General features: G+C 41.7%; 3 protein-coding genes across 3 annotated transcripts; 1 reads left to right on the top strand and 2 right to left on the bottom strand.

Annotated features, from left to right (window-relative positions):
• Positions 1-351: 351 nt before the first annotated feature.
• On the bottom strand, positions 352-3,953 carry LOC306794619 (FERM domain-containing protein 6-like; the record flags this gene model as incomplete). Its single annotated transcript, XM_079292739.1, has 13 exons — positions 352-393; positions 474-496; positions 575-746; positions 943-1,103; positions 1,283-1,457; positions 1,582-1,650; positions 1,788-1,853; positions 2,033-2,188; positions 2,266-2,494; positions 2,651-2,709; positions 3,007-3,086; positions 3,230-3,320; positions 3,885-3,953. The coding sequence occupies 13 exons, from the start codon at positions 3,951-3,953 to the stop codon at positions 352-354; spliced, it is 1,392 nt and encodes a 463-aa protein (XP_079148865.1).
• A 421-nt stretch (positions 3,954-4,374) lies between these two features.
• Positions 4,375-21,159, bottom strand: gpam (glycerol-3-phosphate acyltransferase, mitochondrial). The gene is made up of 21 exons (XM_079293112.1): positions 21,023-21,159; positions 17,957-18,093; positions 17,697-17,816; positions 17,071-17,144; positions 16,319-16,432; positions 16,088-16,237; positions 15,790-15,889; positions 15,390-15,526; positions 14,549-14,648; positions 12,428-12,640; positions 12,159-12,272; positions 11,883-11,968; positions 10,999-11,111; positions 9,768-9,838; positions 9,047-9,314; positions 8,773-8,930; positions 8,527-8,604; positions 8,200-8,337; positions 7,879-8,068; positions 7,556-7,614; positions 4,375-7,442 (listed from the first exon to the last, which is right to left on the bottom strand). Exons 2-21 carry the CDS (start codon positions 18,038-18,040, stop codon positions 7,326-7,328), a joined length of 2,484 nt encoding a protein of 827 aa, XP_079149238.1. The 5' UTR covers positions 18,041-18,093; positions 21,023-21,159; the 3' UTR covers positions 4,375-7,325.
• A 560-nt stretch (positions 21,160-21,719) lies between these two features.
• On the top strand, positions 21,720-24,021 carry LOC306795350 (large ribosomal subunit protein eL19-like). Its single transcript, XM_079293840.1, has 6 exons — positions 21,720-21,770; positions 22,750-22,847; positions 22,955-23,077; positions 23,353-23,473; positions 23,595-23,705; positions 23,831-24,021. The coding sequence occupies exons 1-6, from the start codon at positions 21,766-21,768 to the stop codon at positions 23,952-23,954; spliced, it is 582 nt and encodes a 193-aa protein (XP_079149966.1). The 5' UTR covers positions 21,720-21,765; the 3' UTR covers positions 23,955-24,021.
• Positions 24,022-24,360: the final 339 nt, after the last annotated feature.

The raw sequence follows: 24,360 nt of genomic DNA, 5'->3' as shown, positions 1-24,360 counted from the left end.
TGTATCTTGAAAAACAGAACCAGTCCCACTATTGTTTCCTAGGTCAAGAACGGACTTTCATGCTTAAATAAAACTATTTTTATTTTAATTGATTATTTAGATATTTTATATAATTTACAATAATGTTTCTATGAAGAATATTTCTGGAAATCTACATATTACACCCAAAAAAAATCTTAGTGAGCATAATTATAATATTATTTACATACAGTAAGTAGAAGGTATTTGTCTGAGCTTATGGTAGCATCATTTATATATTAGGTACAGGATCTATGATGTGAGCATCAGAGCAGTAACATCAGGGATCTTGTCCTGAGCTTGTAATGCATCGCTTTATCCTCTGGCTGTACATTAGTCCACAGAAACCCCTTCATCAGCTCTCCTTCGCAGAACCTGCACAAAGATCACAGAAATCACTGACACCTTTGATGTCGGGCTGTGCTGGAAATTTGCAGTCGGAGAGATCCGCTCACCTGTTTCATTTCTACGCCGACAGCTGGAAATGAAAGAGCACAGAAAAATCACGTAGTGCACAGGAAATGATAGACACACCATCAAGCTTATTTGGACTGACCTGCCCAATAAGAAGAGGGTAACTCCACAGGCCCGTCGACAGCCAGCTCAGCCAACCATGACAGCTCAGCTGGGTTGTCGACAAATAACTCCACTGGTTCGTCCACACAAAGCTCAAACTCTGCCACCGTCAACATAAACACACAGATGTTCAATGCATCCTCCTGAAAAACCTACGGCACCAGTTTTGCGGCTGAAATTATTCCCTGTACTCTTAAGTTTTTATATGCATCTTCATTATCATTTATTGTGAAACATTTAGTGGAATAGAGTAGACAAGAAAGGAAGTAAGATGACAGCTGACAAACTTATTTGACCGTGGAAAGCTGCAATGTCTTGGAAATTTTTTTTCCCCTCCTGACCTGTGACTTTATCTTCCTCCTCCTCCTCCTCCTCCTCTTTGGACCAGGCTGTGACTGTTTCGACTGCAACACTCCAGTCGGACATGGACGATGTTAGGCTGTTGCTCTGCAGCCTGTGTGTTAAGCGCGTTGTGTCACAAACGTAGGCCTCTTTGTAGAAGTGACTGGCTGAAGAGAGAGCGAGAAAAAGAAACAGACACGTTTGGATTGTGATGATGTGAGAAATATTTGTTTTTCCCGATATTTAGTTTTTTGAAAAGTTTGGTTATCAGGGATATTCATTGAATCATTGTGATTGAAATGAAATAGCGATGACAAAACAAAGAAACTTCTTTAAACTTTCTGACCCTCCGTGTCATCGAGCTGTTGGATGTCGCCGACTACTCCTCTGGTGTCGATGTGGAGCCGGTGACTGTCACGAAGGTGCCTCAGGACGTGTTTGGAGTGGAAGGCTGACGGAGTGTAATACACCAGCTTAGGGAGGCACAGAGAGCCCACTGCAGCGATTTCAAACCTGCTGCCCTGGACAGCAAGAGAGAAGAAGGGTACAATCCGAAAAGAGGGCTAGAGGATGTGGCAACATGCACGTCTATGTGAATACATTGTGCACTTTGGTGTGTATGTAGTCTTTTTAAAAAGGACCAACCTGGAAAGTGAGGCGGTCAATGTCGGTCCATGAAAAGTCATACAATAGGCACAGCTTTCCTTCCAAATCCTTCAGTAAAAAGTTACCACATGTAAACTCAGGAATGAATTGATTAAGAAAGTTCCAGAAAGTTTATTTACATCTACAAGTGAAACCCTTCAAGAATTAATGTGCATATGCAAAACATAATTCCCAAACAGACCCACCTGATATATACGGACTCCTTTCAATGCCACACCAAGAAGGATTGAACTTCTCAGCCCTTTTTTCTCCTTCACATAAAATAAACCAAGAAGCAGAGTTTGATTTGTAAAACATCAGCTCGTGTAGCAGCCGATGTTGCAGGACAGAGTATGTTTCCTCAGTTAAACACTCATCAATGCCCTCACAACTTTCAGATTCGTTTGAAGGTCTATAGTTACAGTATTCTGCTGGTTGATTCTGTGCAGACCTGTTTCATTCTGTAGAAGGTGACTGGTCCATCCTGCAGGTCGCCGGCCTCTTTAATAAAGAGCAGGACCGCTTGACTACGCGTCACACCTCTCAGCTCAATGTGCAACACCGGGCATTGCTGGAGCAGGAAGTCTCGTCCACGACGCTTTATCAGCTGAAGACATAACTCGTGTTACACACACATACAACAATTTAGGTTAGGTCCAAATGCTCACACTTTTTTTTTTTTACCCATGAGGGGAAGTAATCTTCAGGAAGAAAGTAATGTCGGTGTCTTTTCTCTTCTCCCTCCTCCTCCTCCTCCTCCTCATTCCCCTCGGCTGTCTGCTCCAGATCTCCGACATCAGCCTGGAGTGCAGAAGCTGCCAGCTGGAAGAACAACGCTTCCTGATGGCGGCTCTCCGAATGCAGTACTTTGTGCCTCAGCTCAGCGTAGTAGAGCTGCTGCACTTTGCTGCTCCTTAAACAATGAGAGGTTGACTCGGCATTGTCAGCACATGTTGATAAGACAACAGATGTGACGTTTAAACAGCGGGGGACAACATTCATGATTTATATACATGTGCAGACAGATGACTCTCCTTCATAAAAAGATGCTGATGGGACATTAACTTACAATATCAGCCGACCATTCTCTACATAATACTGCACTCTCAGAAATAAGATGAATGGGACCTGGAAATAAATGTACAATACATATTTCAACAGAGTCAAGGAGAAATGTTGCCCACTTTGAATTCTGCACATTACCTCTACTGACAGTCATGTTAATATTTGAAGAAACAAACAGAAATTGTATTTATAGATTATAGATATGTCCCTGAACAATAACAAAGATGAGTTTGTACAGAACATCTCCCTAGATAGAAGTCAGTATAATATGCTTTATCACTGTTTATAACTTCACTGAGGCACTCTGCTACATGCAAAAGGTAAAGCTTCTGAGAAAGGGACTGCCGAGCTTAAACTCACCATTAAGGATCCTCTGTTCCATCTTTTGCCAAAGTACTTGCTCAGCTTTTGCTCCAAATCTAGAAAGAGGTATTCGTTATCTGAGGGAAAAAACACACGTTTAATTAAGTCAGAGAAAACACGGCATGGTCGTCTTTAGCTTGACGGGCTCCTGTAAGCAGCATCCCACGATAAAGGATTTGAAAACATTTACTCATGAACTCCCACACAGACACTAGCTGACCTCTGAGAACAGCCAGACCAAAGACTTGGAGTTCACTGACGCCAAGCTGCTTCAACACACTATTCAACACCTCGTGGCCTCTGGCTCTCACCTAAAGAAACACACATAACAAGAACAAGAGCACACGTGAGCTTTGGGTTCACACTGAGCAAGTGTTTTGGCTTTGTGGTGTCAGCATTTTGTAAATGATTGGGTATCAGACAGTTGAAAAGATCAACAATCTTCCCTTAAACTCCTACACTTGTACATTTAGTGTTATTCATTTGAGACAAAACGCACAACAAACAATTATGAAGATGAATTTGACTGACAGCATTATCATTATTTTTTATATCATGATACAGCAACATCGTTAGTTATTTTGGCTATGATAATAGTCTAGTGAAAACCTGATATTGTGATCCAAAGTCAAATTATTTTGGGATTAAATGAGTTGTATTAGCCCATTACAGTAAAAATGCAGTTTCAAATGCTTTTCCAGTTTGAAGAAGTACATTTAATGTGTCCCAAATATATTAAAATGATCACATTTCAGTAAAGCCCCTGTGTAATCATATGACAGCTGGGGTCTTTATATTTCTAATCCCAAGTGATACATTAAAACAAAAGATAAAAAAACATAAATATGACACAGAAACAACATTAAGCCACGCACCCCGACAGTACAGTCCAGGTTCTGCTTGTTCGGTAGGAGGATGCACACTCGTTTCTGCGTCGTCCTCATGGTCACAGAAGCTTCAGTTGGTCTCAGACCTCCGTACCGTCCTCTCATCCTCCCATGAGCCAACTGAAGTCAGCCGTCCTTCCTCCCTAACCTGACACATAATGACTTCTAACTCTTGTTGATATAAAGTAAACACAGGAAAGCATCACATTGGGTTTGTAGCATCTGTTTGGGGTTTCTACAGCATTCTCACGTAAAAAAAAAACGAAACAAAAGAGAATACAAGGAAACATATTTTGTTACTTCACACGATATGGATTAAAATCAATTAAGAGTATTTAAAAAAATGTATCCCGACATAGATACCCAAACATTTACTGTCCCATCCTGGCACTAAAAATAAACTCATAAAAAGACAGACAAGACACAATTGTTTAATCTATCATTCATTTATTTAAAAACAAAATCTAATAATGCCAATTGTGCTTTGCTCGGAGGAAGCAAGAACAAAAAAAAGTGACACTTTTTGTTTTTTTAGCAGCTGGTGATTCTTCTTCTAGTAGCGACAAGTTCTCTGCTCTTGTGTTGTTTTTAAAATTACAATCTACAGTGTTCTTTTGGATTCCCACACCAAATAATCTTTGTTAACATGCACAAGAACAGAACAAATAAAAACACAACCAAAGAACACTACAGTGTATTAAAAAGGCACCTGCTCCCCGGACACAGGCTTTTTCTTTTTAATCCTACAAAGTTACATAGTTGTAGAGGGACGTTGTCAATGCAGCTTCAGTAGCAATGAGTCTCAACAATAATCCCAACGAGCAGTTCATACAAACTGTACCACGCGTGTACCGACTCCATTGAGTACTCTACAATATCACATTGACCTTTTCGGGGGAGAGATGGGATACATTCAAGAGGTAAACTAATTTAAACTTCATCTCCGACGACAACTATCTTTCTCTGCAACATAACTGTAAAATACAATTCTCAGGTTAAGTGGAGTTCACATTGAAATGTCGATGATTCAAGGCGACCAGAGGAAACATGCAGTACAGTACGCAGTGAGTTTTTTTTTTTTTTATCTTGGCGGAGGGTCGGGATCCCTCAGCATGGGGGCTTGAACAGATTGTGGGCTCAGAAATGCTTTGAATGTAAATCAAATCACACTCACATTTAAATGACAGACGTTTCTGTTCTTCAACATGCTGCGGGCGTCGTTCACAAGTTTCCGTTTCAGGGTTATTTTGTACATAGATTTGAAAGACTGCGCGAAAATATGCAGGTTTATATTATTAAATGAAGCGATATGTTGACAAAAAGCATTTCAGTTAATTGTAACAAGCAGTGTTGTTGATCACTGTCAACAAGTCTTTCAGTATAAATATTCATTTAAATGTTTACCACCAGACACCCAATGCCCATTTACTTTTATTGCCCCGACAGATCAAGAATGTTGATTTCTAACATTCACTTCGTCGTCATCACATTATCAATCTGAGAAAATGTTGTCAGCATCTCCTCGAATACTCCAGAAAATGGATCACACTTTTGTTTACCCTTTCCAAACACATTCCACTTTATCTTCTATCAGTTGGTGTGCACTTATACACACCAACATTACCTTAGACGTACATTTATGTTCACCGCTAAAAGGTCTTTAGATTTTAAATAACACACGTAAGACAAGGCCTAAATATTGATGTTGTGTCATCTTGCAGTAAAAATGAAAAATGGTAAATGTTAAGCAGCTAAATGCACAAAACCAGTGCAGTAAGAGTTCACTGTCAGGTTTGAATGTTTTTTGTCTGCTTTTCATGATTAATATTTCGTTGCCACAGAGTTTCTACTGCCAACCTGTCTGACACCATTTGTTTTTTTACATGTGCGTTTTGGATCAAAAACTGAAATTATCAGCGTTAAGTGTGTTTATAGAACATTTTTAGACTGATTTCATGAGAGTAACGCAGTTACGCAGTGGTGCTGAAAGTTTAAAGTGAAGCACTGAACCAAGAGAAATAAAGAATAGATAAACCTGACAGTTAAGGACTATTATTTCATTTTCAGTAATCTGCATTTATAAGTATACAAAAAGGAGAAAGACGCCCTCTCATTTTTTCACCAGTGAGTGCACCAGAGACACTATCTTCCAAACATTTAGAGACATTATCTTTTGTTTTTATGGACTACACAGTGGATATGTACCGTTCATTCTTTCTTTTTTTTAACCACACTATGCAGTTCCTTTGTTTTGCAAATGGCCATCCATTGAAGCAAAACTGCTCTCTCAGCAGTTATGCTTTTATAAAGTGTGTTGATAATATAGGAAAAAGTGGCGGTGAACCCAAATCTCTGCTTTCCCTGAAAGGCATGACCTAAGAGCTTCTGAGCTTGTTGCATTTGAACCTAAGTGGATGTGACGGCTGGTATTACGTATTCTAGGTGCTCTGTAACATTGATCAACAGGTGATAAAGCTGTTATGCAACGAGATCAAAGTTACTTTTCATCAAAAACCCATGACGAAAAGTGTGACCGAATGCACTTAGAAGTTAGTGGTTTGAATGCTTGTGAGTTTAGGCTTCAGCTACATGTTGCGTTTGCCAGGTAGATATTTGAGCACGGCTGAACTGATTTGCTGCTTATATCTTTGAATATCTTAAACCAGTACCGGTGGAGTATAATTGACCAAAGCCGTCTATAAGGAGGATTAGATTAGACATTTAATTTGGATATGTATTTGCAGGGACAAATCTTTCTATCTGATGTTCCTACATTGTTAACGTTGTAGGAACGCACTACTCTTGCTCTTCTGGCCTATGCTCAGGGATTTGCTTTCAAAATTAGCCTTTTATCAAACTACATTATGACACGTTTTCTACTGTATGATAGTGGAGTGCACTGGAGAGAATACAGCAGTTTTACAAACAAGCAGAGTTAACATAAAAATAAAAGATGCCTTTGTTGTTTGTATTTACCATTACTTTCGCTGCATACGTTGCTTGTTTACTTAAATAGACGAAAGGCAGCTTGCTTTGTTCGGATTGCTGTAAAAGTGATTCTTATTTACGAACCTACTTGAGTATATTCTCCGATTAAGTTTAAAATTTTGATCATGGTAAAACCTCATGACTTCACTGGCAAAGTTCACCAAGAGACGACGATCCCTAGAGGTGCCTGTTCAGAGAACGATACATGTTTTTTTTCATCAGCTGCACAGTTCTAAGACAGGAAGTCAGAGACTGGAACAAAAAGAGAAGACTGGCTTCAAGTCTCTTCCGGCTAACAGCGAACAGTTAGCGGCTGTTACATGAAGGCACTTCCTGGTAAAGCTTTCCACAGAGTAGCACCTGGGATTGTTTAGAAGTAACCAGTAGAAGCCCTTTAATGGAAGGAGCCTGGGGTCGGAGCTGGGCTGAAAGGTGTGTCGGTCACAGCAGGGTGAAACCCAAGATGTACTGCAGGAGTTTGTTCCGATTGGCCTGAGGTAGAAAGGTGCTGCTCAGCTCCAGAGTCGTCACATGGTTCTCTCTTCTCTGCTTCAGGACCTGCAGGAGATCACAACACAAGGCAAACTCAACTCCAGTCGGAGGAACCCTGAACCCTACTGTATTTCAATAACTGTCATCAACATATCATGTGTTCATAACCACACTCTTACCCCGAGCTCTTTGAATGTCTTCACTGTGTTCTTAACCAGGTAATGAGTTGCACTTTCACCTGGAAAAAAAAAACCAATATTGTACAAGTTAATTCATAGTTAATCCTCAAAAGCCGTTTTTGGTCTGAGATATAAGATAAATCTAGTTCCATCACATTTATTCCAGTAACTGTTGTGGTCTAACATTGATTTTTCTGTATATCATAAACGGATAAAGCATGGCGTAATTACTCAGGGCCCTTTATTTGTTGAATTTTAAATAACTCCTTTAAATAATTCCTAAAGCGTACAGTTCAGCATGTGGGGAAATATTGCGGGACTACCATAAGCAGCCACTCCTCTCTCTGTGCGGGTGAGCAGGTATCTGAAGAGCCTCTGGGTGTACTCGGACTCGGCCATTGGCTGACTCAGACTGTGGACAAAGATTGCAGCGCCGCTGTAGGCCTCCAGCACCGGGCTGACAAGTCGCTGTAGGAAGACGAAGAACTCCTGGTGCTCTGCGGAAACGCTCACCTAAAAACAGGGAAGTGAACGTCAATGACTCAGTGTTGCCTGATAAAACTTGAAAACAGATCTAGATGTTGGTGCCATGCTGGTGGGCTTTAATAACATAGTCTTTTGAGATAAGCATCACTAAAGTAGACCTTTAGGTAGCGATCTCTCTGCTCCTCTCCAAAGTCACTGTCCTCGTCCTCCTCGTCGCTCCTCCAGGAAAGGGGCTCTGGGAACTTTTTGGGCCACGGTTCCTCTGTGGGACTGGGACTCAGTTCTTCCTGGTCCTCCTGTCAAACACACACAAATCACAGTCGACCATCTGGGCCTTGAAAAGTCCTACCACATCTTACACATACAGTAGGAAATTATAGTTAACCACGCTTCCCAAGATGTTAATCATTCACGAGTCTACTTTCAGTATTAGTCACAGCGGTTACATTCATTTTTAGCAGTGAGGCTTGTATCTGAAAACTGACCTCTGCTACATAGAGAACTCCATATTGGATCAGCCGGGACACTGCATCATGAAACACCTGGTAAACAGTCTGACAGGGCTGTGAGACAGAGAGGGAGAGGCACTGTGAAACATGCAACGAGCCACGGGGAGTCTCATTTCATCGGTTTAAATACTCAACAGCATCGAAAATGTCCTCTCGCTACTTGCTGGACTAACTTTGTACAGTGCAAAGTGCAGAAGGATGGAGACAATGTGCAGGACTTACCGGTGCCACGGACACCTCATTGATAAGAAAGTGAGAGAGCCCGGCGGCCTTGCGGATGAGTCTCTCCTGACTGAGAGGGAGGCTGCTGGGACCATCAGGCGGTTGATCGGACTCTGATTCCGCCACCAGCTCTCGCTGCAGTGACAGGATGCTGCAGGCTGGAGACATATCATAAAGTAAAGATATAGGGCCGGGAAAACAAGCGTCCGACTGATGACATTTATAACCTCAATGGCAAACACAACAACAACAACAACCTCTTCGCTCAACATACCGATGATTGCATCGGAAATGAAGACATGGAAAAGGCCATTGCTGTAAAAGTTGAGCTCAAACAGCGCTGGTACAGTTTGGCTGGGTGCGATGGTGAACTCTCCGTTGCGATTTGCACTGCTGGTTACATTGACGCAGTTTCCCAGCAGGTGGAGGGCACGCATGACCACATCCTCAGAGTTCCCCGAAAAACCCAGATCAAAGTCCCGCGACAGGATCTCCTCCTTCATGTTGAAGAAGTCTTCCACCAGCTTGGACAGCGCCACCCCCTGGAGCAGAGAGGAGGTAAGAACACCAGCTCAAAAAAAAAGAAACGGAGGGGGGGTCATTGGTGACTCCATAAAGTAATCAAAGCCAGGATTCAGAATGCTAGGCTGGGCTTGAGTGTGTTGTATGCAGCACTGGCCTTTTCCTCAGAAAGACAATTTCAGTAATTGTTTGCCACGGCAACCCACTTGCATCAGTGTGCCTGCAGAGGGCAGCGGCTCACCACTAATGTGCAGAAGAGATCTCTAACAGAGAAGGGCATTCATTACTATCATGTAGCGGTATGTGACATTTGGATCACCTTGGTGGAAGAGAGGATGATGGGCAAGAGTAGGATGAACAGGAGGAGAAAAAAAAGAAGAAAAAAAAGAGAACAGAGGAGTAATAGAAAAAGAGAGGAGGGCGCGGTATACCCTGGGTAAGGGCCGAGAGGAGACATGAAAAGCCAGACTTACCCGTCTGTGTCTGTACAGCAGCAGACAGGCTACAATGTGGGTGGACATGATCGCTGATGACTTATTAGCCGCTGTGAGAGAAGACATAAAGAGGCTGTGGTGAGAACACACAACAGACAAATATACTAATATAGTCCGTAAATATGTATTTTTTATTCTCAAGATTCTTCTGTCTGATTTTGGTGATAGTTATGACAACAACTAAATAAGTATGTACAGATGGAACTTGTCAGTTAACCCATGTTGGAACACACATTTTAAATATTAAACATTTTGAATATTTTACTCACTTGGCATCTTATGAGCTTAAGATAAAGTTCCCAATCATATACATTTGAGCAATGAACCAGGTTTGTAATGGGCAATTAGGTATGATATAACGGGATTAAAAAGACCCTAAAGAGTTGATTACATTAATAAGATATTACGCAGAAAGAGAAAATAATGTAGTGCGTGCGTGCGTGTGTGTGTGTGTGCGCGCGCGCACATGCCTAGGACAAGGGTTACTAGTGGTCATTTTGAGCATAGCTCAGGTTTAGAGGTGTAAAGCATGTGTGAGCAGTGGTACTGCATTCTCCCCTCCCCCCCTTTCCTCCCAGTCATCCTATTGGCTGAAAACAACATGCCATCCAGCTGGATGCTTTGTGATTGGCTGAGAGAGAGAAACACAAATGGGCCTGGGTAGGAGAATGCAGCTGAATGAGCTGGGGAGAACCGGTTTCTGTAGTGCTACCCCCGCGGTAAAAAAAAAATCCCAGAGTGATGTGAAGCGGATGGACTGATGCTGTGATGTTTTGGATTTCAATTAATGGAGGCAGCATGATGGATATTATTTCATGTGTGCAGCCTTGGCTCCAGCAAGCAGGTGCACTCTTAACACAGGGTGAAAAGGAGAATGATGTGCAGCAGAAGAAGAAGACAAAAGAGGAATGCATAATGAAGCAGCAAAGGTGTGCTCCAGTATTTTAAAGAAATGAGATGTGATCGTGCCATAACAGATGTAGCTGAATGTGCTTTCAACACGATGCCATTCACAGGTCGCTGTCTTTCTATACAAACAAAACTAAAAATCCAAATCCAAAAGTTACACCGAGACTCTGAAGTAAACAGCTTTAGTTAAACTGGAGAGTCTTGGTGCGGCAGATGATGATCTTTGAAGTTGTACGTAACAGGGCTATAGTGATGGTGTAGTATAGTAAATCCAATGGCGGAGGGGTTGTGAGTTTCTTACTGAAGAGGACGTGCTTGGCGAGGTTGTTAATAAGTTGTCGTCTTAAAATGTCATTGGGCAGCTCTCTGTTCAGCTGCTCCTCTTCCTGTCCCTCAAACAGCTGAGCATCAGGTCTGGAACAACAACAACAACTCAACGTGTAAAGATGGAAAATTATCTTGTAATGTCAGCTTGATATAGTATGGATACACCAGTTCATTTCACAAACGTGTTTACTTCTCTATCATTAAATAGGTCATTATAATACATTACCAATATAAGTGGTCATATAATATTTAGAGGATTAGTTTAGACATGACTGTAAATGTCTGCGCAGTGTTCTACTTTTCTGCACAACAGCTTTATGCTGCAAACAAACGGCCCCTTGTGTTTTGAATAAACTCTAATCTGAACTGAAGTAAGCTTAATATCTTACCAAATGTGATCGTTCAACTACCGTTACCCTCCTGAACATGTGGCTCTGCTCACTTTTACATTTATTTCCAGGCTATTGCAGAGTCGCTACATGTCTATCAAAGACAGGATAGGCTACTATTCAGCATGTGGGTGTTACTATACATGCTGTAGGGCACTTCCTCTGAAATACTATTTGCTATTTGTGTTTTCAATCGGCTCCGCTGGCTTTAGTTCTGAACTCGGGACTCCAGACCAGCTGGGATGGAGCGCTGCTGTCTTTGTTGATGTGCTGACCCCTGACAATGCTAGCTTGAGTGCTGTGCTCAGATAACAGACCGTGCTGTGAAGAAGCAGGAGGGAGAAGTCAAGCGAACTGGGACACGAGGGTTCGTAATATTACAGGTGGGAATGTGGGGCAGCTGGTTTATGGTCAGAGGAGTATATAACTGTGTGTGTGTGTGTGTGTGTGTGTGTGTGTTTTCCCTTACTGTGCAGAAATAATGATGGGAATCAAGGTGTGCTCCAGGGACACCGACGGTGGAATATGGCGGCTTCTCTGGGAGTCCAGGTACTCCTGCAGACACACAAGACAGACAAACATTTTAAATACTATCCAGTTTAAACTTGATGTAAGCCACGTTCAATCATTTTTCATTTAATATGTTGAGAAACTAAAAGAAAGCATGAGCTTTAAAACTGAAATGGTCTCTAGTTATAGCTCCACATGTGGCCACAACAGCTGATGTGAACATGCGGTCGGTCACCTTTAGGGAGAAGGGCTGGTTGAAGTCAACTCGGACGCAACCGTAGTTCTTCCTCAGCATCCTGAACACTCCACATGCTATTCCCCACAAACTCTCATTCTGCTTCGGTTTGCCCTGGTGGGAAGAAGGAGTTCAGAAGGTTACTTAACGTAGACAATCATAACAACACATTCTAGTTATCCCACCAAAAGCCAAATACGACAACATCTATCCCGTTTCTTTGACTGAAAGAAGCACACACGAACAACAGACGTCCACCGAGCACTTACCAGCTGCTCGCTATTGTAGTTGCCTTCAAGAATACGATCATAGGAGATGCCAACTGGCACCACCAGCACGTCTGGGATCGACCCGGTGCACATTGTGTCTACCACGATGGACAGCATGCCAGCACGCGCTGTAGACGGCTTACCGCTGCGGGAGCGGGTGCCCTCCAGGTAGACCTCCAAAAACTGATGCTGACGCAACAACTCCTCTGTATACTGAAGGAAGATTGATGAAACACAGAGAAGAAGAAATGTTCAGGTGAGAATGGTGGGATGAAGATGAACGGTTAAAAAGGTGACACTGGATGTCAAAAGTGAGACAAATGTGCATCCGCTGTGTGTAAAGGTCATAATACTTTTGATGAAACGTTTTTTGACATTCTGTTGAACCACATTGACTCCATTACAAGGTGGAAGACGAGTCAAGTGAGTGCTGTGAAGCTGCTGCGTGTGCAGCCTGAGTACATGTTAGAAGAGGGTGGTGGTCGCCAACAGTTTGACCCCCAAACACACCGCAGGGAACTGGGCACATGCCAAGGCCACCATTTTGTGTAACAGTATCCACCAGAGTACAGTATGTGAACAGCTGTCTCTTGCTATGTGGACACTTTTGAGAGGAGAAGCTTTGTTCAGATATTGACTCGGTCCTTTTCACAGCCAACTCTAAAAGGCCAGGCGCCCAGAATTAGAGCAGCACATGGCTTTCATCTTTATTGACCTCTGCCTGCATGTGAGCGACACAGGCAGGCCAGATTAAAATTCTTCTACCAAATGTAAGCACCTTGTCCATTTGTAAAGTCGGTTTGGTGGGATGTGTTGTGTACTATTGGAGAAACAAAGGGATTACATGTAGGTCATGCTTTAGAGCAGTTGCTCATGTCTTAAGCTGATACTCTTACAGGCACAATACACGGCCTGGTTTGCTTTCAGTACTCACAACATGGACATTAACAGCAATTCACAACTATGAAACTGGTACAAGTAAGTAAATCCACTAAAGCAGCTTTGCTGTTTTTTTAGATATTGTACAGACTTTGTAGCGAATGACGACAACGCATTAATATTAACATAGTAGTCACGCTGCTCATCAAAAAACAATACGTTCAACCATGTTACATATTTAACCATCGCTAGTTACACTACCACTCGTCACGTGATCCCATTAGTCACCAATGAGTGTGTCTAAGGATGTTAGAAGATGTATAAACCTCAGAAAAACTGACAGCGTATGAGTTGGATCTACGTCAGTGAAGTGAAGAAAAGCAGCACAACTCATATTTGCTTCACAGCAGAAGTTGTAGAGAAGTCGGCAGAAGTTGCACTGTTAAAGGATAGCAGTAGTGTCCAAGTTATTTTAAAAGGTAATAGGCAAAGACTGATGGTACGTTTGAAGCTTTGATTACAGTTTACGAAAGAAGTTTACGAAAGAATCACCATATTGTATGACGTCATCACCCACAAAAAAATGGAAAAAAATAAGATTTTGTGCTGTTAAACTGCTAGACCAGCACTTCAGTACCAGTGCGACCAGTGGGAGAGCAAAGAGCTTCTGACTTTTTTTAAAAGGTTAAACGCCATCAAATATGGATTAAAGCAGAATATTCAGTTGGATAAGAACATGTTGTGAATTTAGGAAATTATATCTCTTGGCAAAACATTTTTACTTTTGAACGCTCCGGATTTATCGGAAATGTTTAGATCACACAAGTCTTATAAAGCCACCACTGCAATCTAATTCTACACAAAGTATAAAACTTATTCTAATAATAACAACAACAACAACAACAACAACAACAACAACAACAACAGTAGTCTAGCCTAATCTGTATCTGCAACTGTGCAGATAAAGATTAAACTGAATAAATAGTTTCAAAAGTTTTTGATTTAGACTTTGAATATCAGCATTATGAATGAGTCTTCAAACTATTGAGTACAGGCCTACAGAGAGAGGACATGGGCTAACATTATGTAACAGAAGCTTTTAAGTGTCTCTGCCCATCACTCAGGAATGAAAAGAGCACACGGAGCAGAAAAGCATGACGACAGCATGCAGTTATATAACAAAGCACAGACAGAAGTGAATTCAACTTTACTGGAGGCGATAAATAGACTCATGGGACTTACTGCATGTAAGAGTGATCTGTACAAAACGTCCTTCTTTCCATTCCCCGTTTCCTCCATTTTCCGTCGTATGAAAAATCCTCCAAGTTTACGGATAAGCGTGCTGAAAAGAAAAAGAACGTTTGATCACGAGGCTTCAACACTGAGCTTTCTACAAGAGCAGCAGCAGCGTGCTTATCATCATCAGTTGGCTAGAAGACTGTGATAGTCCAGTAATTACAACAGGCACAATTTAGATTGTGGCATATCCGTGATTAAATAGTATAATTTAATTCTCTTTAAAACATGTGATTGTTGGGAGTATTGTTGACAACCGTTTTCTACAATTTTGAAAAAGCTTGTTAACATGAAACTACCGGTACTGCCTTTACTTATAGTCTTCCACACATGCATGTGCAGAACCCATCGTCTGTGTTTATCTCTTCTTTAAAAACAGATCTCACTTCCTCATTTCCTGAATGTTTCCTCATCTGTATCACTAGGTGTGTTCCTGTTCTCAGTATACACGGCTCAGGTTGGTACTTTTGGAGGGTCTATATATCATAAGCATCGATGTACTTTAGAAGATCTGTTTTGGAACCTCAAATATCATTTGACTCAGGTTATAATAACACATCTTCACCTCCTTTAGTCAGCCTGGCTTCCCTGATATTAATGTTCCCTCAATGTAAACTCAGTGTCGGCCTTTAGTTTCACTCTTTGGAATCAGTTTTAATTCCTCTCTGATCCATTTCCAAGGAATTCCCTTTCGTCTTATATCAAACGGATCTCTGTGTTCTCACTGACAGAGAGCAAATATAAACACCTTCTTTCCAGATCAAACATGACGCGAGGCTTCTTTCACCTGAGGATAGGAATGCTTAGGTTGTTTCCAGCAGCAATGTGAGGGGCTTTGATGTTGTGACAGAACAGGATCAAGGTGATGAGCAGGTAGTCAATGTGCGATTTGTGAACAGGGAGGAAGACCATTGGCACATTTTGCTGTAAAGACAAGACGGAGATGATTTTTAAATAAAACACATTTCTGAGTGCAGATGGAACATAACTCCAGTTTAATGTAAGAGCAACATTTTATCTTCTAATTTGATATAATGTCTACAATCTCCATTTAAAATTAAGCCTTCAGAAATGTATTGTGATGATCAATATTTGTGCAATGCCTCTGGAGACACTGTACGTCTTGTGGAGAAGGTCATGCTGTGACCGTGTAGTTCATTATATTTGCGTGTGTACTTTCTGCTGACCTCAGTAGCAGCCTTCTTCACCATTTCCAGCTGACCCTTGTGGATCTGGATGCTCCAGAAGAAACCATTAAAGAGCCTCAGGAGGACCCACCCCGTCAGCCTGAGTAACAAGAAGAAGTGTGAGAAGATGTGTCGCAGGAACAAAGAGTCCAAAACTTGAGCTGAAGCAGAATCTAGTCTATTTTAGTGTAACGTGACATAATGTAAGGGTACTTTTGTAAGGTTTTGTTAATGTGTTATAATATCAATCATTGACTGAAAAGCAAGAGCGCTGAGATGTCTGGTACACAGCATGTACCTGATGAAGGCCGGTGAAATGTTGGCCACCATCTCCTGAAGGAAGGCCCTGGCTTTCTGCTTCACTTTACTGATTGCTTTGTGCTCCTGGCCCGGCTGGCTGGCTGCAGCGTCCAAATCTGTGGCTACCTCCACAATCGAACTCTCCACCCTGCCATGCACCACAGCAAACATAAGTGGACACAAACACAAAATGTTCCAACAAAATGTGTCGCGGTGCGTCGGCCGTTACCTGCTGTTGTTGAGCACGTTGTCCACTACGTTCCTGGTGAACATGTCCTTGTTGACGTCTCTCTCCATGACAAACAGCACGTAACTCAGCCTGCGCGCCAGCCATCCCCGCTGTCTGCAGCAAGACACATCAACACACAAAACTAACAACGCCATCTTGTCCATATTGACTTCAGCCCATCTTGGCTATGGGATGCTAATGCAATGCTGAATAAATACAATAGAAAGAATATAAACTTATTTCATCTTTTTCTGTGCTTTTTGGAGCATGACGGCTATCGGCCTTCACTGAGGTACCTCTATGCAAAGGGTTGCCTTGGACTTTGAAAAAGCAAAGAATCACACCAAGCTCGTGTTTATACCGTTTGGGGGGGGGGGGGGGGGGGTTGAGCTTTCAAGACGTCTTAAATTCAGACACTGGATGCATGTGTTCGGTGTCCGCTGACAAACATTTTAATTATTCAACCGCCTACCTTTCCACTGCTTCACAGATCGGCCCTCTTGACTTAAAGCCGTGTGTTAGGAGGGCCAGCGTCTGTCTGCACTGTATTGATCGTACTATACAGGAGGAGTTAAGAGCTCTCGTTGCATTAAATGGTCATCAGAAGCCAAAACAGCCATGTGAAAGCAGACCAGCTCGCCATGTAGTTTCAGAAGTTGAATATGTTCCTCTTGCCTGGCCAACGGACTGCTCAGAGTAAAATACTGCGGAAAGAAGTGATACCATAATAGAGTAGGTTCTGCTTTGTTTACCTGGTATGGGTCTCATTAATGTAGATGACGTTGCGTAGTCCCAGAGATGGAATACTGGGGTTGAACAGTTTCTCCTGGGACCAAGACAATAATGAGGATTATCGTGAGGAAGACAGCATCCACATAACTTCAACTAAGAGCCTTAAAGACAGCCATGGGTTGCATGGAAGGTATATAGTATTTCATTTAGCCGTCTTTGACGAGTACTTGGCTCAGACTGGAATCCAGGTGAGCATATTTACAGAGCTAAACAAGCTGGAGTCACCAATGTGTCATCGTGTGTACAGTGTCAGACCGGCCTCAGTGACACAAAGTCGGTCTGCCCTGATGTGGTTTGATATTTACACAGTATTTCACTGGCTCGTCACACGTTATTGACTCTCTACGCTCAAATGAGTGCTTCACAAATATGTTGAGAATGTCTGTCGTCTCCGCTGCTACAAATGGAATGTTAATTTGGACATAGAGAAGATGTCATGGTTGATTTCACATAAAAACAATACATTTGAATGTTCGATAGATGTTCTAGTGTCTTCAAACAGCCCCAAGAAACAGTTTTTGGCAAGAGCTGTACCCTGCATACATTTCTCCTTTAGTTATAAACATTTATGATTATATATAATTACCCAGCTCTGTGGGGTACAGGAGTGACAGCAGCGACCCACAAAGGGCCTCTTTCTGTTCAGCAGGCCCTCCTTCCACGTGCTGGCAACACAGCGCAGGACCGAGGGGCTGGTGCTGCGGTCCTTTAATAAGAGACATCCACACAGAACAATCACTGAAGGTGCCGAGACAAGATCAAACTAATAAGATCTGACAAGATGTGTAATGCTGATCCTACTGCATAATGGCATTATGAAGAAAAAAGTGATGGTCTGTGGTTTACCGAGTCGTCGTTGGGATGTTTCCAGCGGTTACACCACTGCTCTCCATTGTTCACCTGCAGCAACAAACCATCTGACAGCTCCATGTTCTCCGCCGTCCTTTTCTCTCCCTCCAGATCACACACCACTAGCTGGCAAGCTGGAAAGACACAAGGGTATCACATGGTTACATTTTTAATTATATTAATGCAGCCGACACTCCTGGCAATATGCGAGTTTCCATTTTCAGAGTAAGAGCCTGTTAATTAAGCTTACTTTAGACATCTTAATTCACAGATCATACTTCAAATAGACCACACGAGCACGAGGAACTACTGACACACAAAAGGCAGATTAAAAACTTAAATTACAGCACATCGTTCATTCAATTTAAATATTTATTTTGAAGATGAACTACACTTATTGTGAGTCTTAGATATACTGTACATGTATATACACGTAACTTACAGAATAGTAGATACATATATTAGCTTTGAATATATGAAAATACTTGCAGCTAATTCGTAAAAGAAACCTTCCATGCAAAACTATTTTGCAACAATAGGACAGCATCAGATTTCTATAACACAAAGACATTCTGACTGGTGTAGCTCTCCACACATTTGCGTGCATTAGCGCCGCCGCCGAGCATGAAACAGGTGTTACCAGCCTCGCTCGAACATAACCAGAGAAACTAGCTGTATGAAATAGCTAAAATAAAACTTGTGCTCCTCCCAAACGATGAATCACCCTGCTAGTATGAGTTTGGTTCACATGACACCCATTTGCTCCAGAGGCAGAGAAATATCAGGGTTACATCGTTACACTTGTATTATGCGATACACGCCCAAACACCTGAGACTGGAGGACCTGTGGGACCAAAAGAAAAGCATATCATGCAAATCAAATGGCTGGGTTTATTTAGCCCTCCTTCACGCACACTCCAATATCATGCGATCATTTGTTTAAGTCTGTAATTTACCTGTCACTACTTCCCCTAGAAAGCTATTTTAAAAGCCGGTAGGGAAACCTATAACACTAGTCAGAGGGGCAGTCACTATTGTTTTCACTGTAGCTCTCGAAATATCTGTTGCAGGTGTGTTAACAACTGGATCCTTATTGAAAACAACACTTATCTACATTTAATGTGTGCTTACTCAATACAGCTATGACAAAGGGTTTCATCAGACCTATTTGTTGTGTACTGCACACCTACCAGTCGAGTATCTCTAAATAGCCTCTGAAAGTTAACAAGATTATTTACTTGGATAAAGGCTGTGGCACCGTAACAGCTTTAGTCGATACAGAAATGACAAAAACTTGGAGTATGATAATTGCCAAAGAAAGGTGCTTATAAAAGGATTAAACTCCACAGTTTTAGCTACTTAAAATAAGTGTTTGAATCAAAATGAACACAGGACAAGACTATATCTAAAATACTTTGTTTTAGATGCTGTATGTTGGATATTATGTGAGGATTAAATCACTGTACAACAACACTTTGTTTTTGTTAATGACCAAATCACACATGTTGTTCTCATACTATACTGGTTACGGCCTTGTTAAACATTTTACTACAATGGAGGTGTGCAGTGTCTGGGCCCCAAATACCTACAAATGAAAAAATTTGACGTTGAAACCTCTCTTCCGGTTGTTTCCGCAATTGTTAATTTCCACAACAAAATACAGAGCGCATGTAAAGTCCAACGGCCTGGAGAAACACGGACAAAGTACAAAGATTACAAAAGGTAATAAACAGAAAAACACCATGGCCTCTGATTTGTTTGCGAGCCACTTTATGAATAATTGCTTTCACACTAAACATTATATAGTATGTGTGTAGGTTAAGGGACAGTCACGTGTAGGGAAAGCTCCATCTTTCTGTGAATAATATTAAGACTTCCTGCCTAGTCCATCAGTGGCCCTGTGAGCCATTATCTTGTTGTAGTGTTGTGGTGTTAGTAGGTGATAAGCACACTGATGAGGGTTTTCAAAAGGGGTCAATGACCGAGAGTACTCCACTTGATGCAGTGACTTTGTTGGAATTAAACAAAGAAGTTGAAGAATGAGGAGCTTGGCAGATTAGGTGGCAGGTGAATGTAGCCAGAAGGAAACAGTGTTTCCATGCACGTTCATATATTGGCTAATGCAGAGTAATAAGGCTACATTGTTATTTTGCTAGTCTTCTAATGAAAAGAAAACTCTATGCGATATCCATCTTCTTATCAGCCAAATTATATCCCATCACGAAGTGCGTCCGCATGATTAAGAAATGAGACGATATATGTTGCTATTTCTTAAGGAATGCAACAGTAATGTTTTTAAAACACACAGTATTTTATATTTATCCATCCATATCAGCCAAAATAACAAACATGACAATACTACAATCTTCTAATCATCACACTGACCTAGACACATACCAGCATTATCGTGGGAGACAGCTGATCACACCCTATTTATCTTATGGAGGTCAAAACCCCCTTTTTCATAAACACTGTACACGACGAGGCTAATCCTCCTCCACACATGCTCCAAGCTGTCCACCGTAAGCAGGTCAAATTAGAGAAGTCTCCAGTGTGACAGATGGGGCTGTGCAGATAACTAACAGGGCAGACAACAATGGCACACAACAGGGCAGCCCGGTGTCTGGTTCGGCTACAAAGTAACGTTAAAATTGAACACCATGAATTGTGCAGTCTCAGCCACCGTCTTTTGGCGATTTTGCATCGCATGCTGCCGAGCCTCACGTGGCCAACCTGACGTTAGGGTTTAAAAGGAATAAATGTAGTTTACGGAAGATACGTTCATGAGAGATTACATGATATTGTGTGACCGAAGAAGACACAAGGTTGGAAATTACAAATGGTCCTCTTGAACTCAATGTCAATGTAAAGTTAACCGGCTGACGTCAGGTTACACCACTTAGAATCGGCTTAAATGTGATGTAGCATTAGCCGGTCACATCAACGGCGTCGTGTAAGCTAAATGGTACAACGCAGTTGTTTCCATGACAATACGGTAGACGGTTACATGGCCCCAACCGTTAGCCCTTTAGCCAGGCTCGCGAGGACGACAATTTGCCTTACCTTGGATGTTGTGTTACGCTGACTCACATCTCAAAAATTTTAAAAACTCGTCGACAAAAATCTGCAGCCAAGCCGTTTTGGTTTCCTCGGTGCCTTTGTGTCTCCCTACGGGAGCTCCTCCACTCTCTCCTTCACAAGACTGGCACGACTCCGACAGACAGAAATGTGTCACAGAGAGGAAGGAGCGCTGTTATTTCAGTACGGCGGCGACATGCCTGAGGTGTAGTTCTGCCCGCAGCCAGGAGGGGGCAGCACGGCGCCAATGTGATCACTATGCATTTTTTCCCACCATTCATTCATTTTATCAGCTGCACCCTATAAACTACCTGCAAGCATAGATAATATAAAACAGGCTGTGACCCTTCAAGTACTATACTAGCATGTACAGCAAATGACATTTGCACAAAGAATAAACGTTTTATAAATTAGAAAAACATGGATGTAGTGCGCCCTCTAGTGGTTGGATATTTAACATATATTTTATTGGAGCGTACCACTTGTGCTATGATCAGGGGGATCGATAAATGCACTTAGTGTCACTTTAAATGTATATTAACCATATATACGACATTTAATGTCCCACTTTTAAAATAACTTTGGTCAAATTACTATAACTACCGAATATCTAGCTATATTTACGGTTTTCTGACAATTAGCCGCAGTTGGGTGACCCATGACGACATTTAAAATGGTACGGACTAGCTCGTCCTATTTCCTTCGTTTCTTCCAAGCTAGTAGCAGCCATGAGGTAAGCAGGACATTTGACATAGAAATACGTGTATTTATTCTATGTAAACATTTAATAGGGTGGTTGGCTGTGTTATTTAAGACCAGTTAATATACTTTAATTACGTTCGACATGAGTAAAGTCTCTTATTTCTACCAGAATACACGTAGCGTTAGCGTGGGGCCTACATTGGTGAGCTAAATTAGCCGCATAACTACTACGTTACTGAATCACCACAGAGCCTTAGCAGCTAATCTGCACGCAACAGTGCAAGTATTTAGCGTCTATAAATACTATTGGAACTATCCGATCAATGGAGTCTGTGAAATTAAGTAAGCGAGCCATTATACAACACATTTTAGGATAGGTGCTCTTTTCCTCTCGGTGGCGTGCACGCGAGTAGCTGGCAGCTGATCAATTGGTGGACTTTATTTTTTTATTAAACCAGTTTGGACCTGTTGGTTCGGTCAAGTCACTTCAATGTGTTCTTAGTAAAAAAAATAAAAAATGAACCGTCTCTCTATTATAAATGAGATTAGTATAGACTGTTGTGGTCAGATTAATCTTTATTACATAAGCACAGTGACACAGGTGCCTAACAGTACTTATTAAATGCCACCTGGTAGTGTTTGGTCACCAAACAACATTTTTACGGTAGACTTACTTTATACCTTGATTTGGGAATTATGAGAATACTTGTGTTTTGTGTGCATCTTGTTTGATTCTTTTCTTTTTTGTATGTGCTTCTATTTGTAATCCAGGTTTAGAAAAGTTCACTTTTACTAGCAGTAACAGGGTTAATAAAGTAGTGAGCTATTAAATGTAATACACCTAAGGTGGCCTATTATTTCTCTTGATTGATCATTTCAGTCAATACAAGATAATATAGACATCAATGCTAAGAGTTGTTTTAGAGTTTAAATTCATAGATAATCCTAAAGGCCCCTTAGCGCTGTATGTGTCTGATATCCTGCAAAACTAATATGCCAACATCCTCCAGGCTCCAGAAGCGCTTGGCGTCCAGCGTTTTGCGCTGTGGCAAGAAGAAGGTGTGGTTGGACCCAAATGAGACCAATGAGATTGCCAACGCCAATTCTCGTGAGTGATTTACTTTGCATTAGAGAGCTCCATCTTTCCTCTCTGTAGATTTGTGGGGTGTGAGCTGCTTATGCCAGCATCTTTATTGCATTGTATTTGTACCACAGGCCAGCAGATCCGAAAACTGGTGAAGGATGGACTGATCATCAGAAAGCCTGTGACGGTTCATTCCCGTGCTCGCTGCCGCAAGAACACGTTGGCACGCCGCAAGGGGCGTCACATGGGTTATGGTGGGTAACGGCCATCTCCTTTTCCTCATTTTGTTAACGCGCATCACTTTAATTTCCCAGATTCTACATTGCATTATTTAGTTCATAGTTTTGGTTATTCTAGTAGTTGCTGCTCAGGTGACAAAATTCAAGTTTATTTTGAGGAAAAAGCATGAAATTGTAAACCGTGTGGAATCCTGCAAATGCCAGTTGTTTGGTTTTGATATGAAGATGATTTGACACACTGCCATTTTATAGTTTTGATGATAACGTATAATTAATTCCCTCCTGCCCAGGTAAGAGAAAGGGTACAGCCAATGCCCGTATGCCAGAGAAGCTTTCCTGGATGCGCCGCATGAGAATCCTGCGTCGTCTTCTTCGTCGCTACAGGGAGTCCAAGAAAATTGACAGGCACATGTAAGTGTGAATCACAGCGCTCATTGCTGGTGAATATGCCAGTGTAGTTTGAACTCCTACTCCAGGAAGAGGCATCTTGCTTTGAGGCGCTCCTGAGGTATTTTATTTCTGTTTCCTCCAGGTACCACAGTCTCTATCTGAGGGCCAAGGGTAACGTCTTCAAGAACAAACGCATCCTGATGGAGCACATCCACAAGCTGAAGGCAGATAAGGCTCGCAAGAAGCTGTTATGGTAAGTTGCTCTTTTTTTTTTTTTTCTCCTCACCTAGAAGTGTCTATGTACAATGACACTTTTCCATTAGCTCACGGTGTTACTGTCAACTAAATTCTCTTCTGTCTCCTCCTTTTACCCTCCAGTGACCAGGCTGAGGCTCGTCGTTCAAAGACAAAGGAGGCCCGCAAGCGCAGAGAAGAGCGCCTCTTGGCCAAAAAAGAAGAGATGATCAAGAACTTCGCCGAGGAGGAAACTGCAAAGAAGTGAATTTAGATTGAAAGATTTTCTTGTCTGATTCTACTTTTCTTGCTAATAAATTTGGATAAAAGTGGCATTGTCAGTTTGGTTGTTGTCTGTCGGTTTTGGTGTTAAAAATGATTTCATGTTGGGAGACACAAAGTAAAGTTCAGGAGCGAGTGATAATGTCAAACCAGTAATTGTTGTAAGATATCTTATTGTAAAACTTTTTTTTTTTTTTTCCAGAATGACATGTATACATAGTCTGGTCATTGTGTTCATATCGCTGAAGTTAAGAAAAGACTACTCTGCATTTTTGTGTTGGTGTTCTCAACAGTCCAGCAAGTGGCAGCAGAGCACCAGTATCAAGTTGTTCTCTAACATCAGACATCTTCATTCATCCAGATGTTTAAAACACCAAAATATAGCTGCTGAT

The sequence above is a fragment of the Melanostigma gelatinosum genome, assembly GCF_949748355.1.
Source record: "Melanostigma gelatinosum genome assembly, chromosome: 21".
In the NCBI taxonomy this organism is placed as follows: Eukaryota; Metazoa; Chordata; class Actinopteri; order Perciformes; family Zoarcidae; genus Melanostigma; species Melanostigma gelatinosum.
This window is presented reverse-complemented; position numbering and strand designations above follow the sequence as displayed.

Excerpts from the sequence above, each read along its gene's own strand:
- gpam (XM_079293112.1), bottom strand. The coding sequence starts at position 18,040 with ATGGAGCTGTCAGATGGTTTGTTGCTGCAGGTGAACAATGGAGAGCAG. Across the intron at positions 16,238-16,318 it reads AACGTGCTCAACAACAGCAG|GGTGGAGAGTTCGATTGTGG; the intron begins GTAACGGCCGAC and ends GGTGCATGGCAG. Across the intron at positions 9,315-9,767 it reads TGCTGTACAGACACAGACGG|GGGGTGGCGCTGTCCAAGCT; the intron begins GTAAGTCTGGCT and ends TCTCTGCTCCAG.
- LOC306795350 (XM_079293840.1), top strand. Across the intron at positions 22,848-22,954 it reads GATTGCCAACGCCAATTCTC|GCCAGCAGATCCGAAAACTG; the intron begins GTGAGTGATTTA and ends TTTGTACCACAG. Across the intron at positions 23,078-23,352 it reads GGGGCGTCACATGGGTTATG|GTAAGAGAAAGGGTACAGCC; the intron begins GTGGGTAACGGC and ends CCTCCTGCCCAG.